Genomic DNA, 15,106 nt, shown 5'->3' with positions numbered 1-15,106 from the left:
CTTCTCCGGGTGGGCTGGGACTGCGGGCCCCGGTCCTGGGCGGAGTTGAGAGGCTAACCTTCACCCGAGCTGGGGCCTAGCACGGGTGAGCCGCAGAGCTCACCGCAGGAGGCGCGGGAAATCTGAAAGGAATATTTGCGAAGGGAACCACGTCCGGTACCTCCCGGGGTGTAGGCAAGCTTGGGCCCACACGCCTCCTTCCTCCGCAGTCCCCGGTGCCAGCCCGGGCCTAAGGCCTCGGAATCTTACCTGCCACGCTCTCAGCCTCCGGGGACTGCAGCACCTACAAAAGACTTGTGACAAAGTGGATGTGGAATGCCAGCCACTGGGCAGGAGAGAGTTCGGCTGGCCAAAGTCAGGGTGGCATCACAACACAGTCAAATGATGGTGCAGGACAAATGAGGGTGATACCGCAGGGCAGGTAGAGTGATGTCACCAGACAAGATGACGTCATAGTACAGCATGCAAACATGTCACTGGTTAGGCTGGCAATGTCACCAGATAATCAGAGGTGATGTCTCAGGGTGAAGGGAGGTGATGACACAAAGCAGATGGGGTGACATCATGGGGCTGGTGATGTAACATTCATCACTCTTCCAAATTACCCAATATCGGGGTCAGCACCAACAAAGTTGGGCTTTAAAAAATGAGGGACAATTGTTAAGCTTTTCTGGAGAAAACAGGGCTATGTTTATTTTCGTGTTTGATACTGTTTTCATTTTAAATTATGTTGCAGGAGCTCTATAGTCTTGAGTCTTCAGGGTCTCCAGACCAACATATTCTGAGGCCCGTGTGGCCCCCGCCTGGCCCTGGGGCCGGGGAAGCCTCTCTTGGGGTTTCTCACTCTGAGCTGGAAGCGTGCAAACAAACAAAACAATAACTCCCTTGTAAGAGACAGACAGAAATGGGTGGGGTTGCTGGGGGAACAGAAACCTTTCTTTCCACTGGGTGGTCGGGTAGTCTTGCTTGCTATGGGGTCTTTAGGGAAGAAGGCAGCTGTGTCAGGCCCCGGATGGAGGGTGTGGCACCACTGCAGGGTCCAAGGAGCCATAGGGGCCAAAGGAAGAGGGAAAGGGCCTCAAGGGTGCGAGGACCAGAGGGTCCAGAAGAGCCTTGGGGGGCTTTTCAGACCAAAGGAGAGAGCCGTTTGGCAGCTCCGAAGGGTCATGTAGTCTACTGGGAGTCTACTTAGTGGTGGCTTCAAGGGTTGGCTCTGTCCCAACACCAGTTCCAGGGTCCCAATCCGGTCCTTGTGCAAAGCAAAGTTCCGCCTCTTACCTCCGTGAAGTCCTCAGCACTAAACCGATCCCTCCGATGTCCCCCAGGGACATTGGGTGGGGCAGGAGCCCACTCAGATCCTCCTCGCCAGACACCGGTGTCTAGTACTTCTGCACCGGCTTCCTGACTGGCCTCAAGGCCTGGCTGCCTCTCACTGAGGTGCAGCCTCCTAGTTCCCTTCCCTCTCTGACCCCAGAGGAGCTTGTGAAATTGGGAAGGGAAGGGGGATTATGGGAGGGAAGGCCCTGGAAAGACAGTGGTGGACAGGGGGTGGGCAGGATTCTCTGAGGAGACCCTGCCAGCACAGAAAGTCCTGGGAGCGCTGATTGGTATGGTGTCTGCTGGGACCGGTCCTGCTATCCAGGAGGTCTCAGGATGGTGGAGCCCCCACTCTGCCCCGCAGCGGACACTGGGGCCTCCTCCTCCTCCTGCTAAGTGTCCTGGAGGGAAACTGCTCACCTGAGCTTCTTGGCAGATAGGGGGAGTGCTGGGACCCAGTCTGGGTGGGCTCTGAGCCTCCCCTCTCCTCCCCAGGAGACCAGATAGGCAGGAAGGAAGTTCAGACTGGAATGACAGGCCTGAGGAGCCACTTGCTGACCATTCCCTTATAGTTGTCCGATGGGCTCACTTATTTCCTGTACCTATTTCTTCACCTGTACTATAGGTTAATCTTTTTATTTATCTCAGGGTTATTGGAAAGATGAATGAGGTCCTACTTAAGAAGCACCCAGCACATAGAACTGGATACATGTCAGCTACAGTTGTTACTGCCCCAGGAGGCAGGCAGGAGAGGAAAGAACAGAGGGAGAGACTGAGTCAGGGACGTGCTGCGAGTTTCTCCCCTTCTAGAGAGGGAAGGAGAAGATCCTCATACCCAGGGTCTTCTTGGGCCCATGTCTTGGTCTTCCCAGCAGCCCTCACCCCAGCAAGGAGCTCTCTCTAGGCTAAAGCCAGGTGAGTTTGCCCAGGGTTGTCATCTGCAACCCCCAGTATCTTTCCCACAGTGCTGCACCCCCACTGCCTATATGGTCGTGTCTGTCTGGGCCCTTATCGTTATCCCTCCAACTGGACCCTCCCTGTCTTTCTCATACGGACTGGATCTCAGGAGGGGTCCAAGGGACTCCCTTGCTCTGAGTAGGAGCATTCTGGGCTGCACTGGGAAAATGGTTCTGAAAATTGGTGTGTCAACCTGCATTTTCCAAGGATAGAGACAACAACATCTCCCCTCCCACTGGTCCAATGGAGTGTCCTTGATGAGATTGTGATGACATTGACTAGCAAAGACAGGAAAAGTAGCAAGATGTGACTTTGAAGGCTGGATATTAAAAATGTCACACATGTCCACGTTGTTCTTTTGGGACTCCCACTCTCAGAACCTGGATGGTAGGTACACTGTGAGAAAACTCAAACTGGCCCCCAAGGAGAGGCCACAGCTGCTGCAGCTGTATCTGAGTGGAGGTCTCAGCTGTCAGACACATGAGTGAGACACCCCCAGATGATCCCAACGTATAGCTGCCAAGCCACCCACTTCATACCTTCACTGCTGCCCCTGTGTGCTCAGTTCCAACTTTAATTCATAGAATAGGACAGTTTTTACTGTGACATTTTGGGCCTCTTTGTTACATAGCAGTAGTAACTGGATAGCTGGGTGAACCAAGCTCTGGACCCAGAGAGAGGGGTCTCTCCCTCCCACTATCCATTCTCCCTGTCCTTTACTCCTTTCTGTCTCCAGCATTTACAGATGCTCAGTGGCTTTGAGACATGGCTTTCCATCTGATGAGATGCTTTTTTTAGGAGCCATCAATGGCCACTTGTCTTTGGGGGATGAGTCTGAGAGCAGTCAGAGTAGCTGAACCCTCCTCCCTACCTCTTCCTTAACCCTGGAAAGGGGGCAGGTCCTGCAGGTGCCTCCCACTGGCTTTTTCTGCTCTGTGTCCTTCTTGGGTCTGTCAGTGCCTGTTGCTGCCCTGCTGGATCTGGAGGAGGGTATGGAAGTCATTTAATGGCAAGGGACATTAGGAAGCTGGAAGTACCAGTACAGCTGGCCTTGGGTCTCCTTGCTGCAAACTCAGGGGTCTTGGTCTCATGTGGGTCTGAACTCAGAGAAGACAGGCTTTGAGTCAACCTTCCCCTAACACCCAGATGACTGCACAGGATTCTGAGATACCACCGACATCCCCAGCACAGGGCCACATGGGTCAGTATTCAGCTGCGTCCAGCTGGCAGTGGAGCCTGCAAGGTTCTCCCCCAGCTCTTTCGTCACTTGCCCACACCAGGTCCTGTGGGGCTGAACTAATCCAGGGCCCCCACGCTCAGCTCCTGCTGCACCCCAGCTGTGGCTCACTCCCTCCCCAGACTAGAACAGCCCTGTCTTGTCTCAGGTCTTCCTTCCATGTCTCACCCTCCTTACAGGCCACCCCTGATGCAGGGAAACATATCCTCCTCGTTTGTAGACCACCCCTGCCTTCCCTGAGGGCTACCCATTCAGGGTGTTTTGGTGGGAACCAGACACCATGCTGTCTGAGGGGCCCACTGGGTCTGCGGGTCACTCACAGGCTGCTTTCTGGAACTCTTCCAGAGCAGCCCCAGTCCGGGCACCAGGATGACCATCCAGTTGTGACCAAAAGCTTTTAGTTAGATGGATGTGGTCCAGGATGGTGATCTTGGGAGCAGAGATGGCCAGTTGGAAAGGTGGGGGAAGGATTAAGATTTGAATGGGAGCAGAGATAAGCTGAGTCTTGTTCTGGTGAGAGAATCTGGGCTGAGACCCATGTCTCTGTGAGGTGGGGTCCCTGAATAGCCATCATGAAGAAGAGGTCCAGGTGGACAGGGCAGGCCTGGGTATAACCCAACCCTGCTGAGGATTGCCCAGGACCTCAAAGATAGCATTGCTTCTTTCATTTTTATTTATTTTTTTAATTTAGTGAGAGGAGGGGAGGCAGAGACAGATTCCCACATGAGCCCCTACTGGGATCCACCCAGCAAGCCCACTAGGGGATGGTGCTCTGCCCATCTGGGGCATTATTGCTCCATTGCTCAGCAGCTGAGCTCTCCTAAACACCTGCGCTGGAGGCCATGGAGCCATCCTCAGCAGCCAGGGCTAACTCGCTCCAACTGAGCCATGGCTGCAGGAGGGGAAGAGAGAGAAGTGAGAGAGGGACGGGTGGAGAATCAGATGGTCGCTTCTCCAGTGTGCCCTGATCAGCAATCGAACCCGAGACATCCACATGCCGGGAGGATGCTCTACAGCCGAGCCCACTGGCCTGGACCTAGCACTGCTTCTTGAACAGGCAAGAAGCTTTAAGTGATTCTCCAAACTTAGAGTCAGACAGAGGGAAGAAGAAGCCAATAAGCCCATGTGGTTTGTGGGCAGCGTCACAGAGGCATGTACGTGGGGGCACATCACATAGCTACAGACTGCTATGTGTCAAATGTACCTTACTGCATTATTTCTCAATTGACCATGACTAGATCTTCCAAGTTTTCTAATTTTACAAGTCGGTAAATGAAAAGTGAAACTTTCCAATCATTACTTCACATTACTATGACTTTTGTGTATCCTGTAAAGGACCTGGTCATTTAGGGAGTTTCTGAATGCACATTCCTAGGGAGGGGAAATGCTGTCCTGTGTCCCTGAGTCTAGCCTTATTGACATTCTGTTTTGTTTCTCCCACTGGCTTGGAGCCTAGCCTTTGGGAAATGAAAACTGAAACTGAAGCTGAATTCTGAGGCTGGTAAGGCTGGCTCCCAGACACGCCCCCTGACGTGTGCAGCTCAAACTCTGAAAAGGGCTGAGCCACCAGGGTGCCCAAGAAGCTGGAGCTGAGAGGCAGCAAGCTCGTCGTCACAGCCTGTGGAGGACCTGGCATCAGAACCCACAGCCATGGTGAGGCGGGTTGACAAGTGGGACAGGTGGTCTAGGCTCATTTTTATCTCCCTCTCCTGCCTGTTAGAAGGAACTGGACTCCTAACACCAGGGTCTAGGTATTAGAATGCAGGTTCTACACAGTGGCTGATTCTGAGATCCCTTGGGAGACACTTAGCTGGTGAAGGGAGGCCAAGTGATGGGAGTGGGTGGTTGGCCATTTCTTTAGAAATGCCACCTTGCGAGTCTCCTGCACTTGGGGTCCCTCTCCTGATGGAGAGGACCCAGAAGAAGAAGCAGCATCTGGAACTCTAGGAGCTTGCTCTGTGGCCAATGCCATGTATGTAGTAGCCCTAGGACTGGTGCTGGGTGTCTGAGCTCTGTGTGATGCCCACAGGGTGGAGAACTGAAGGTGAAGATGCTGGCGGGTGAAGAGTTCCAAGTGCCTCTGAGGGACTCCATGCTGGTATCAGACCTGAAGCAGCTGATCGCCCAGAAGATCAACGTGCCTGCCTTCCAGCAGCGCCTGGTCAACCTCGCAGATGGTGTGTTGCTGCAGGAAGGGGTTTCTCTCCAAAACCAGGGCCTGCACGCCGGCAGCATGGTTCTGCTGCTGGTGCAGAGCTGCAACGACCCCCTCAGCATCCTAGTGAGGAATGACAAGGGTCGCACCAGGGCCTACCAGGTCCAGCTCATACAGAAGGTAGAGAAACTGAAGATGCAGGTTTCCCAGCAGGAGGGCATACAGGCTGACCTGTTCTGGCTGAGTTTCGAGGGGAGGCCCATGGAGGACCAGCAGTATCTGGGAGAGTACAACCTCGGGCCCCAGTGCACCGTGCAGATGAATTTGCGCCTTCGGGGGGGGGGGGTGAGACAGGGCTGGCGAGTCCCTGACTGAGGCCCCATAATAAAAGTTGATGCAAAGCTAACTGGCTGCCTCTGCTTCTGCCCTTCCCCCTTCCCCAGCACCCTTGCCTCCTTCAGCCTCCCCTAGCACCCCTGCTGAAAAACTTGAGGGAGGATTGAAGGAGGAAGTAGGGCAAGGGACCCAGGTCCCTAGGTAGTAGCAGGCTGGGGTTGCCAAGTTAGTGGGATCAAAATCGTGACACAACACCCCCGCGCAGAAATTGAAGATGTGTCCCCACGCCCCTGGGAAATTAATTTCTAGAGAAAGAAAAAGAGGCATTGCTGGAGCCCATCTCTGCCTCTAGGTTGAGCATAATCAGCCCCTGCACAGTTGGTCTTCACCCAACATCTGGATCAGCAGACAGCACAGGGGAGGGAAGGCCAGGTCAGGTCCCAAAGGCTACAAGATAATGTCTCCCTGAAAGTGGTGAGGGAGGGAGTCCTAGGATCTTCCTGAGTGGGTTGGGGTTGGGGGCTGAGGGACTCTCTGATCTTCAGGACCCACCAGCCTGCTTTGGTCTGGGGAGGGGTCAGAACAAGGCCTGAACACACACATCATCACTACCGGTGAGCTGCTGAGTGGTGACTGTCCAAAACAAACACATTTGCCTTCAGGGTTTCACTTAATGGAGAGACCATGGCCATGAGGGGAGGGGCCATGGAATGAGGGGTTCCTGCTGTCTGTGTGGAAGAACTTGTGGGGAGCACCTAGCTTGGCACAAGCTACTGTGCTTCCACACCAGATGCTTCCGCCTGTCCCCGCTTCCCAAATGAGCCCACGCGAACCAGGCTGAGTCAGCCTTGGACACAGGCGAGATGGGGGTGGACAGAACAGACATCTCTCTGGGCCAAAAGTGCATGATTCTGGGGACACTCAGACCGCAGCTTGCAGACTCTTCATGGGGATTTATTTGAATAGAAACCCAGAAGCCTCCTTTCTGGTCTGTGGGAGTCTGTATTTGGGCTGAGGGTGGGTGTCCTGGGTCTGCCTTGCCTATGACAGATACGTGGTTCCAGCCTCATTTCCTGGACCTCACTCTCACCCCTTTATCTTACTGCAACTCAGCAAGTGTAAGCATACACCCTTGATGCCACCCTCCTTTCCGGAACCTCCTCACCAGTCTGGGAGAAGTAGGGTCCTCCAGAGAGGCCTCTATATTGCTCCGCATTAATAGCTTCTGGCTCCGAGCTCTGTGACTGGTTTAGGGTGCACCTCAGACCCAGCTCTGAAGGAACAGAAGGGGTCCCCTCCCTTTCCCCTCTATCTTCAGCTTGACCAGTCTCTTAATTTGTTTGCGCTGAATTGCTGTTTATCCATATATATACCTGTACTTAGCCAGGCTGCCCAGGCGCGCTTCTGGGTGCTGGAAGGGGGCGTGGCTGAGCGTCCGCCACCCCCGGCTGACCCGAGATTGCCGCAGTTAGACGGCAGGGGGAGCCCTCCACCCTGCAGTGAGGCCCGAGCTGCCCGGGGAACTGGGGGTGGGCGGGTCTGCGCTCTGTTCTGACCAATCGCCGCAGCCCCTTGTCCGCATTGGTTCTAGCTAGCTGGGGGCGCGGCCTGCAGGAGCTGCCTCTTTTCAGGGACCCGCTGGGCATCCCGGTCCCGCGGAGCTCCCGTCCCCAGTTCGAGCTAGAGGCTGGGGTCCCCAATCACGTTCCTCCCGCAGAGGGAGGAGTGCAGTTCTGTAGCGCTCGAGAGGCGGCGGAGTCCCGGGATCGGGCAGCCCCTTCCCGCGGCCGGGGAGCGCTCGCCGCTTCGACCCCGGTGTAGCCTGCAGCCCCTTGGAAGTCCCGTCACGTCGCCTCCAGATTATGCATTAACCCGATTTCAGCCGCATTTCCTGGGGGCGGAGATGTCTATGCCGGCGGGGGAGGGGCGTCCGTGGGGGCCTCCGCAGCAAAGAGAGCACCCAGGCCGCCCCGCCCCCTAGGCCGGGCCGCCCTCCGCCCTGCCAGTGCCACCACCCATCTCGACCCGACCCGTCCGGCCCCCTCCCTCCAGCCTGGCCTCCGCCCGGCGCCGCTGTCCCGGCGCTTTGTTCGCGGGGCCGGCGCAGGTCGCCGGGAGCCGGGCGGGCCGGGGGCGGTACCGGCGGGGGGGGGCGGTGTCGGAAAGGGGGCGGTGCTGCCCCAGGTGCCGCCCCCGCCCCGCCTCCGCGCCGCCAGCTTTCCCACTGCCTCCAGGGAGCTGCGTCCCGTCCTGTCCAGTCCGGTCCCCGGCGCGGCCCGGCCCACGCGCTTGCTCCGGCCGCCTTCTGCAGTCTTCGGCCCGCGCCATGGCCAGTCTGCGGCTGTCCAGCCCGGTCCCGCTGCAGCCACTACTGCTGGTCCTTGTGGTGGCCGCGCGAGCCCTGCCCGGCGCAGACGGGACGTGCCCGGAGCGCGCGCTGGAGCGGCGGGAGGAGGAGGCGAACGTGGTGCTCACGGGCACAGTGGAGGAGATCCTCAACGTGGACCCAGTGCAGCACACGTACTCGTGCAAGGTGGGCCCCCGCCGGGACCCTCAGAGCCTTGAGGCCCCCTGCGAACCCTCCTGGAATCCTTGCTGGGCGCCCCTTCCCCCGCAATCCTGGCCCCTAACCTGTAGGCCCTCCCTTCGCGATGCCCGCCGCCCCGCAGAGACCCCCGCCCCAGACCGTGGGAACGAGCCCCAGACACTCCGCAGCTCCTGCTCCCGCTCCCTTGGCGACCGCCGAGCCCCCGGGTGGGGCGCCGGGTCCCGGAAAACTCGCGAGCGCCGGAGGGAAAGTTCCTGCGGTGCCGCTGCAGTCCCACCTGGCGGTCCCCAGGCCTGGGGGACCCGATCACATCTGCTTCTCCGCCCCAAGCCCAATCCCTATTAGAAACAACTGCGCTGCCCCCCAGGGAGAGTGTATGGCTACCACACACCCTGCCCACCAGCCAAAGAAAAGGAAAAAGGGACGAGGGGAGGTGACGCTTTCTGCTTGGAATGGAGGTGGGGGTTTCGCCTGTGGCCAGTGCTGTCGCCCCCTCCCAGAGGCCTTTTCCGGGCGAGAGGGGTGGTCAAGAGAGGAGGGTTCACATCTAATTTCCCAACCCCAGGGATCCTGGTGGGGGGTGCTGCAGTGCCTGGTTGTGGGGGCAGGAGCAGAAGTGGGCGGGACCGTTGCTGAGCCTCAAGAGTGCGTGTAAGGGAGGGGGCGGGCAGGGGCAGGTACCCCATCCGCTCCTGGGAGAACTGCATTTTCCTCTGCCTGGGGAAGGGGTGGGGGCGCTTGCCGGTTTTCCTTCAGTGTGACCCGGCAGCCCCCTGGGATAGGTAAGACGGTTTTAAACCACAATCCGTTCCTAGGGTGAGCTCAGGGCACCCAGGCCTGTCCCCCTCATCTACCCCTAAAACTATCTCCCGGGCCAGAAATCGGATCATTCCTCTTCCTTGGAGATGGGGAGGGGCGGCAGCTTCTTTCATATAGGCCTGTGAGGGCTACAGCTGGGATCCCCCGCTGGGCCCCCTCCCCTTCACCTCGGGGCACTTTGCCAGGTCCCTGCAGGATTTTCCCGACTTCCTCCCTGCTGCTCTTGGGTGTGGCTGGGGTGGGGGGAGGCGATGTAAGCTGCCCAGCCCTCCCCCTGCTGGTTACCGTCCTTCTGGAGCCTACTGTGTGTCTGGAGGTCGGAGGGAGAGGGCTGCTGTACAAGGATCCACCCAGGCCACTAGAGGATGGAGGGGTTCCTTGCAGATGCTGCAGACCCCAGGCTCCCAGCAAGGGGGAGGTAGGAAGGTGGACTGGCCACCATTGTCTTTCATTCCCCCATTCCAGAAGCCCCGGCCCCCCAGAGCTCCTGAAGAAAGGGGCCTCTTCTCAGGGAGTGCTGGGCTCAAGTCCCCTGGGTGCATATCCTGTGGACCTGTTTCTTTGATGGCAACGTTGTTCAGCTGCAGCTCCTGAGACCCTCCCTGCTCCCCAGGCTCTGGGCATCCCAGGGCATAGTTTGTTAGAGCAGGTACCCTCAGGGCCCCAAGAGCAGCTTGTGGAGGGTGGGGCTGCCTTGTGCTGCCCAAACTTGATTTTGTGGTTCATAGGCTCCCTTGACTACACTCACTGTAGGAGCCTGGCAGGAGGAGTGGTCTTTTACCTCCTGGGGGGGGGGTGTTTTAGCCCACCCACAGGGCTGCAAGGAACCCAGTTGGCTCAGAGCCCTAAGCTCAGAGGCTGTTGCCCTGAAATTCTACCGTCCATGTTAGTTGCTCCTGGCTCTACTCAGGATGGCCTGGAGTAGTGCGAGAGCAGATGGGGAGAGTTGGGCATGGAAGGCAAGCAACCCAGGCCCAGTAGGTCCCCTTCCTATGTGCAACTTGAGCTGACATAGACATTATTGGAATCAGGGTGGTTGAGGTCAGTTAGACCTTGGGGTGGGGAGCTGTTTCCTGGGAGAGGGAGTATATTCACAGACCTTGTAGCTTCCTGTACAATGCGCGTGTGGGCAGTGGCATCCATCCTGTGTGTGCTTCCCTGCATCCTCCTGGGGGGCTGACCCAAGGTCTCCTTATATCTCTTCCCAGGTCTGCCCTGAACATCTGGCCTGAGCAGCAGAGGTGGAAAGGGAGGAAAAGGTCCAGGCATCCAGGATGGTGTTTGCCTCTGGACTCTGTGGTCCCCTCTTCCCAGTGGAAAGAGGATCACTGATACCTATCACTCCTGCCCCCCATCCACTCCAGGTTCGGGTCTGGCGGTACTTGAAGGGCAAAGATGTGGTGATTCAGGAGAGCCTGCTGGACGGCAGCAACAAGGTGGTGATTGGTGGCTTCGGAGACCCCCTCATTTGTGACAACCAGGTGTCCACAGGGGACACGAGGATCTTCTTTGTGAACCCTGCGCCCCCATACCTGTGGCCAGCGCACAAGAACGAGCTGATGCTCAACTCCAGCCTCATGCGCATCACCCTGCGGAACCTGGAGGAGGTAGAGCACTGTGTGGAAGGTGTGTAAAGGCAGAGGGAGTGTGTTGTAGCTGGAGCACTCTGTGTCTCATGGTCTGACCTCCTTCCTAGCTCCCTGGCTGTGCCTGCCATCTCAAGGTCAACTCCAGTCTCTGACATTTGCAGTGCTCTCTCCCCCCAAGCCCCCACAATGCCACCATCGTTTGTCTTAGAGCCAGGCAAGTCCCCAGCCCTGCACAGGGCCTCCTCCTCTTATCCTCCCCTCCCCCACCCTGGCACTGCATCTCCTGGAGGGTCCTTTTCTAGGGGAAAGGCTGGGACCAGGTGAATGAACACCAGCTGTTCATGTTCCTACAGAGGCCCAAACATCTGTCTAGACGCGGCCCAGATGTTGAGCAAACCCCAGTGGATGGGAAGTATGGGTTGGGGGGCTGCCCCCTTGTGTGTTCCAAGGCCTGTTATTTCTGTGGGTTTGAGGGTGTGTGGTACTCCATTATCAAAGTGAAGAACTTGTTCTTGTCTGCTATCCCCAGGATAGTCCCAGCTGGGGTTTGAGATCCTTGGCTAGGGAACGTGGCAGGGAGAATTTAAGAGTTGCCGCTGTCCCCACATCCTGTCCATCCCCTCATGGCTGCCTTGGAATATATGCCCGGGGAGGGGGGGACTGTGAGAGAATGCTTCCTCCCCAGGGGAGTAGGAGGGGTCTGTGACTTCCTGTCCTGGGAAGGGTGACCCTGTTCCTCTGATTTGCTCTGTTGGTCTGTAGTGAAGTCCCACCTTCTATCTAACTTAGTGCTGTGATGCTGCTTGGTTTTTGTGGGGTCCTGGGTGGTGGACTCATCTGGCCTGGGGAGGACTGTGTGGGGTGGAGGGCAGGCTGGAGTGGGGTGGGAGTCCCATCGCGTCTTGTCCTGATTGGTCAGCTGCTTCTGGGGCTGCCTCAGGGTCCCTGGCCACAGCATTACACAAGGAAGCCAGGCAATAGTGTTGTGTGTCCCTCATCCCATCCCAACACTGGCTCAGCCGAGGAGTCTCAGCCTGGCCTTTCCACCAGATTGCCACGCCAGCCCCATCTCTGAACACACCAGGCTGGGCAGAGGGGCAGCTGTACAAGAAGGTACACAGGGAGAGCCCCCCGGCCAAGACTGACCGACTGTGCTGACTGCTACGGCAGCCAACCCTTGGGCCTGCCTAGGACCCAAGCTCCAGCTTGGGGTGGATGCTGGGACCCAGAGGCCAGTGTGCAGCAATGGGGTGAGCGTCCAGGAGGGGCTGAGGCCACCAGACCCTCCTGAGGTAGGTCCAGGGAGGAGGGTCTTGGGGGGGGGGTTGTGAAGATGAAGAGAAAGGAAAAGGCTTGGGAGGGGCCAGGGAGGGGAGGAGCCCAGAATGACAAGCTTGATCTTGGGCCCCACTGGAAGGTGCTGGAGTTTTGAACTAAGCCACATGGATCTCTGCTTTGGAAGCAGACCAGGGTGCTGAGGTGGGTGAGCTGGGCGCTTGGACAGGGTTGATACATCACAGGGGCATAACAGAGCCTGGGGTAAGATGTGGGTGACCCCCTGAGTGCCCCAAAGCCTGAGGGACAAGTTCCCCGGGAGCTGGGGTCAGGCTTGGGAAGGGACAACTTTGTGCCTGTGTTCCTCAGGCTGGGTGGGTGGAAGGAGGGGCCTCGGGTCACTTCCTGTTCTGTAGGAGATTGAGGACCTCAGATCCCACCTAGGACTTCACCCCAGGCTCTCCAGGAACTCAGGCCTCACCATAGTGAGGGGAACAGGGCTTGATATAAGCTGACCCTTTCCTGTCTGACTCTGACCTCATTGTGCTCCCAGGGGCTCTTCAGGGCCCAGGTTGAAGTCTGTGAAGGTCACCCCAAGACCACCAGGTCGCACCTTGTCTCTAGCATACCTCACTCCCTGCAAGGCCCAGAGCGGCCAAGGTGGAGGGATGCATCCTCCCTGGCCTGCCTGCTGGGGTGCTGTCCTTGGCCCACCGCTTCCTCGTCCCTGCTTAGGCACTAAAGGGGCACCTGCTGCTGTCAGCACACCAGGTCCCTGCGAGGACCTGCCTTCCTCAGTTTCTTAGGACCTAGAGGGTCTTCCTGGCTCTGTTAGTTGGGCCCCTTCCCCAGCCTCCAGCCCCTAGAAGGGCACCTCCTCCAGTCCTGACCTGGGAAGCCACATTCCTGGCATAACTGAGACAGGTATGTGTCCCTCCCTCTGCGCCACCTTTGGGTGAGGGAGGCCTGCTGCTCTGGGACGGCCTCTTCCGGAAGGAGACACCCACTTCCCCCTACTTTGTTAGGGATGTGGCCCAGCCTCTTCCAGTGACAGCCACTCATGCACTGTGAGCCTGCCCAGGCTGGCAGCCGAGTGGACATCTCCTCCAGCTCTTGGCCACTTTGTTCTGGTCTAGGCACTGCTCACTTACTCCTACCACACTGCCTACTCCTACCGCATGAAGGCTAGTCCTGGGCCTCCCCTGAAGCCCCCAGGAGGACACAGGCTGGCTGAAGGCAGGCAGGGCAGCTTGGGGCCCTCCCCTCCCCAGTAGGAGGCAGGAGCAGAGAAAGGAAGTGTTGTTTGCCCCCGCCGGGCCTGGCACAGGGACAGGGTCGAAGTTAGTCTGGCGCTGGCCCAGCCTGGCCCTGCCCAGCCCTGAAGCCAGGGTCCTGGCAGCCACACTCGCTGGCCCAGTCTGGCCAGCCTGATGTTGAGTATACCTTCCCTCCCCCAGGCCGGGCCAGCTGTCCAGGGTCTTCAGGAGCCAGTGCTATGTCTCAGGCTGCAGGAGTGTGAGCCCTACAGGCCTGGGAGCTGGCTCTCCATCGTGCGGGGGCAGGTAGATGGCCAGGGGAGGTTTCTGGGCTGCCTCCCTTGGGGCTGAGGCTGAGGCTGGCTCCCTCTGCTGTCTGGCACTTAGCCTCTGCACCCCTCACAGTTCCTTGGCCTGTCCCACCCCCTCCACATTCCTCCTTGCTGACGTGGAAGGTGGCTTCTTCCTGTCCATGGTTCCCTCTACTGCCCCTCTCCTGCCCCCTCCGTCCTGTAGGTTCTCACCCTGCCCCCTCCAGACCCCACCCAGCGCCCTTTCTGGCCCCTCCTACAGGCCGGGCCTGGAGGTGGCAGGTCCAGGCTGGAGGCTGCCTGCCCGCCTAGCTCCTTCCCTCCAGCGACTGGGGAAGGCTGGCGGAGGAGTGTGCCCAGGTGAGATGTACTCGCCCACCTGGGGTCCCTCATAGGAAGTCAGAGATGGGTGCTTCCAGGGCGCAGGACTGGACTTGTGTGGGCTTAGACTCCACCTGGGTTCTTGTGCTGGCAGGTGGCATGCATGTGTTCACGGGGACAGCAGGGCCTTGCGATCTCATTGCTTCCCTTTGGGCTGAGCTGGTGGAACAGCTCTGGGCTTTTTCCATACTCCCCACCTCACCCCTCGCACCCCACCCAGGGAAGAGCCCAGCCTCCCTTCTTCCTGCAGACTGGAAATGGGAAAAAATTTGTTTTGAAATTGCCCTCCTCTCTCCCTCCCTCTGTCACATGGGTGCTGGACAGATCAATTCTGGTGGGGCCTGCCTGTGCCCTTGTAGTCTCTGGGTGCTGGGACCCAGGCTGCACAGGTAAGGAAGTGGCAAGTCTACTAGCTCGCCTAGGTCTGGGGATACATGCCCTGACACTTCTCAAAGGCCTGGGGGCAGGAAGTGCAGGGACTGCCCCAGGGAAGGTGCTGAGGGCAGCCAGCCCAGACCCAGGGCCATGAGTCTAGCCAGAGTCATCTACCATCCCCTACGGCTGTCAGGCCGGCCCAGCCTCCTCCAGCCTGTCTGCTTTGTTTCCTTCCTGGAGGGATAGTCCCCCTATCCCCTCAGGGGGTGGCAAACAGCTGCAGAAACAGGTTCCACCCTCCCCAGTCTTTTGCTTCCACCTGTGGAACCCAGGCCTGCTGCCCCCTCCAAGTTCAACCTTGCCCAGAGGCCTGGCGGGGGAGGTGGATTTTCCTTCTGCCCTGCCCTCCTGGCCCTAGCACTCCCTCACCATTGGGATAGAGGAAGGCTCCCCACACAAGCCACTGGGGCTGTAGGCACAGTCACCACAGTGCTGTAGTGGCACTTGACAATAGAAGTGCCCACCTCTTACTCAGAGAAATGAGACAGCA

General features: G+C 58.3%; 2 protein-coding genes across 3 annotated transcripts in view; both read left to right on the top strand.

Annotated features, from left to right (window-relative positions):
• Positions 1-5,063: 5,063 nt before the first annotated feature.
• Positions 5,064-6,063, top strand: ISG15 (ISG15 ubiquitin like modifier). Its single transcript, XM_066265218.1, has 2 exons — positions 5,064-5,164; positions 5,541-6,063. The coding sequence occupies exons 1-2, from the start codon at positions 5,162-5,164 to the stop codon at positions 6,039-6,041; spliced, it is 504 nt and encodes a 167-aa protein (XP_066121315.1). The 5' UTR covers positions 5,064-5,161; the 3' UTR covers positions 6,042-6,063.
• Positions 6,064-7,666: 1,603 nt separating this feature from the next.
• The window catches only part of AGRN (agrin), a 34,685-nt gene continuing 27,245 nt past the window's right edge, over positions 7,667-15,106 (top strand). Inside the window, exons 1-2 of one of the 2 annotated variants that reach the window (XM_066270752.1) lie at positions 7,667-8,535; positions 10,734-10,995. In XM_066270752.1, the coding sequence (XP_066126849.1) occupies positions 8,329-8,535; positions 10,734-10,995 (469 nt within the window). In that variant the 5' untranslated portion in view covers positions 7,667-8,328. The remainder of the gene's footprint in view (positions 8,536-10,733; positions 10,996-15,106) is intronic. The other variant, XM_066270753.1, reaches the window with a different exon arrangement.

Source organism: Saccopteryx bilineata, chromosome 3 (genome assembly GCF_036850765.1).
Source record: "Saccopteryx bilineata isolate mSacBil1 chromosome 3, mSacBil1_pri_phased_curated, whole genome shotgun sequence".
In the NCBI taxonomy this organism is placed as follows: domain Eukaryota; kingdom Metazoa; phylum Chordata; class Mammalia; order Chiroptera; family Emballonuridae; genus Saccopteryx; species Saccopteryx bilineata.
Note: the sequence above shows the minus strand (reverse complement) of the source record. Positions and strands in the feature narration are given on the sequence as shown.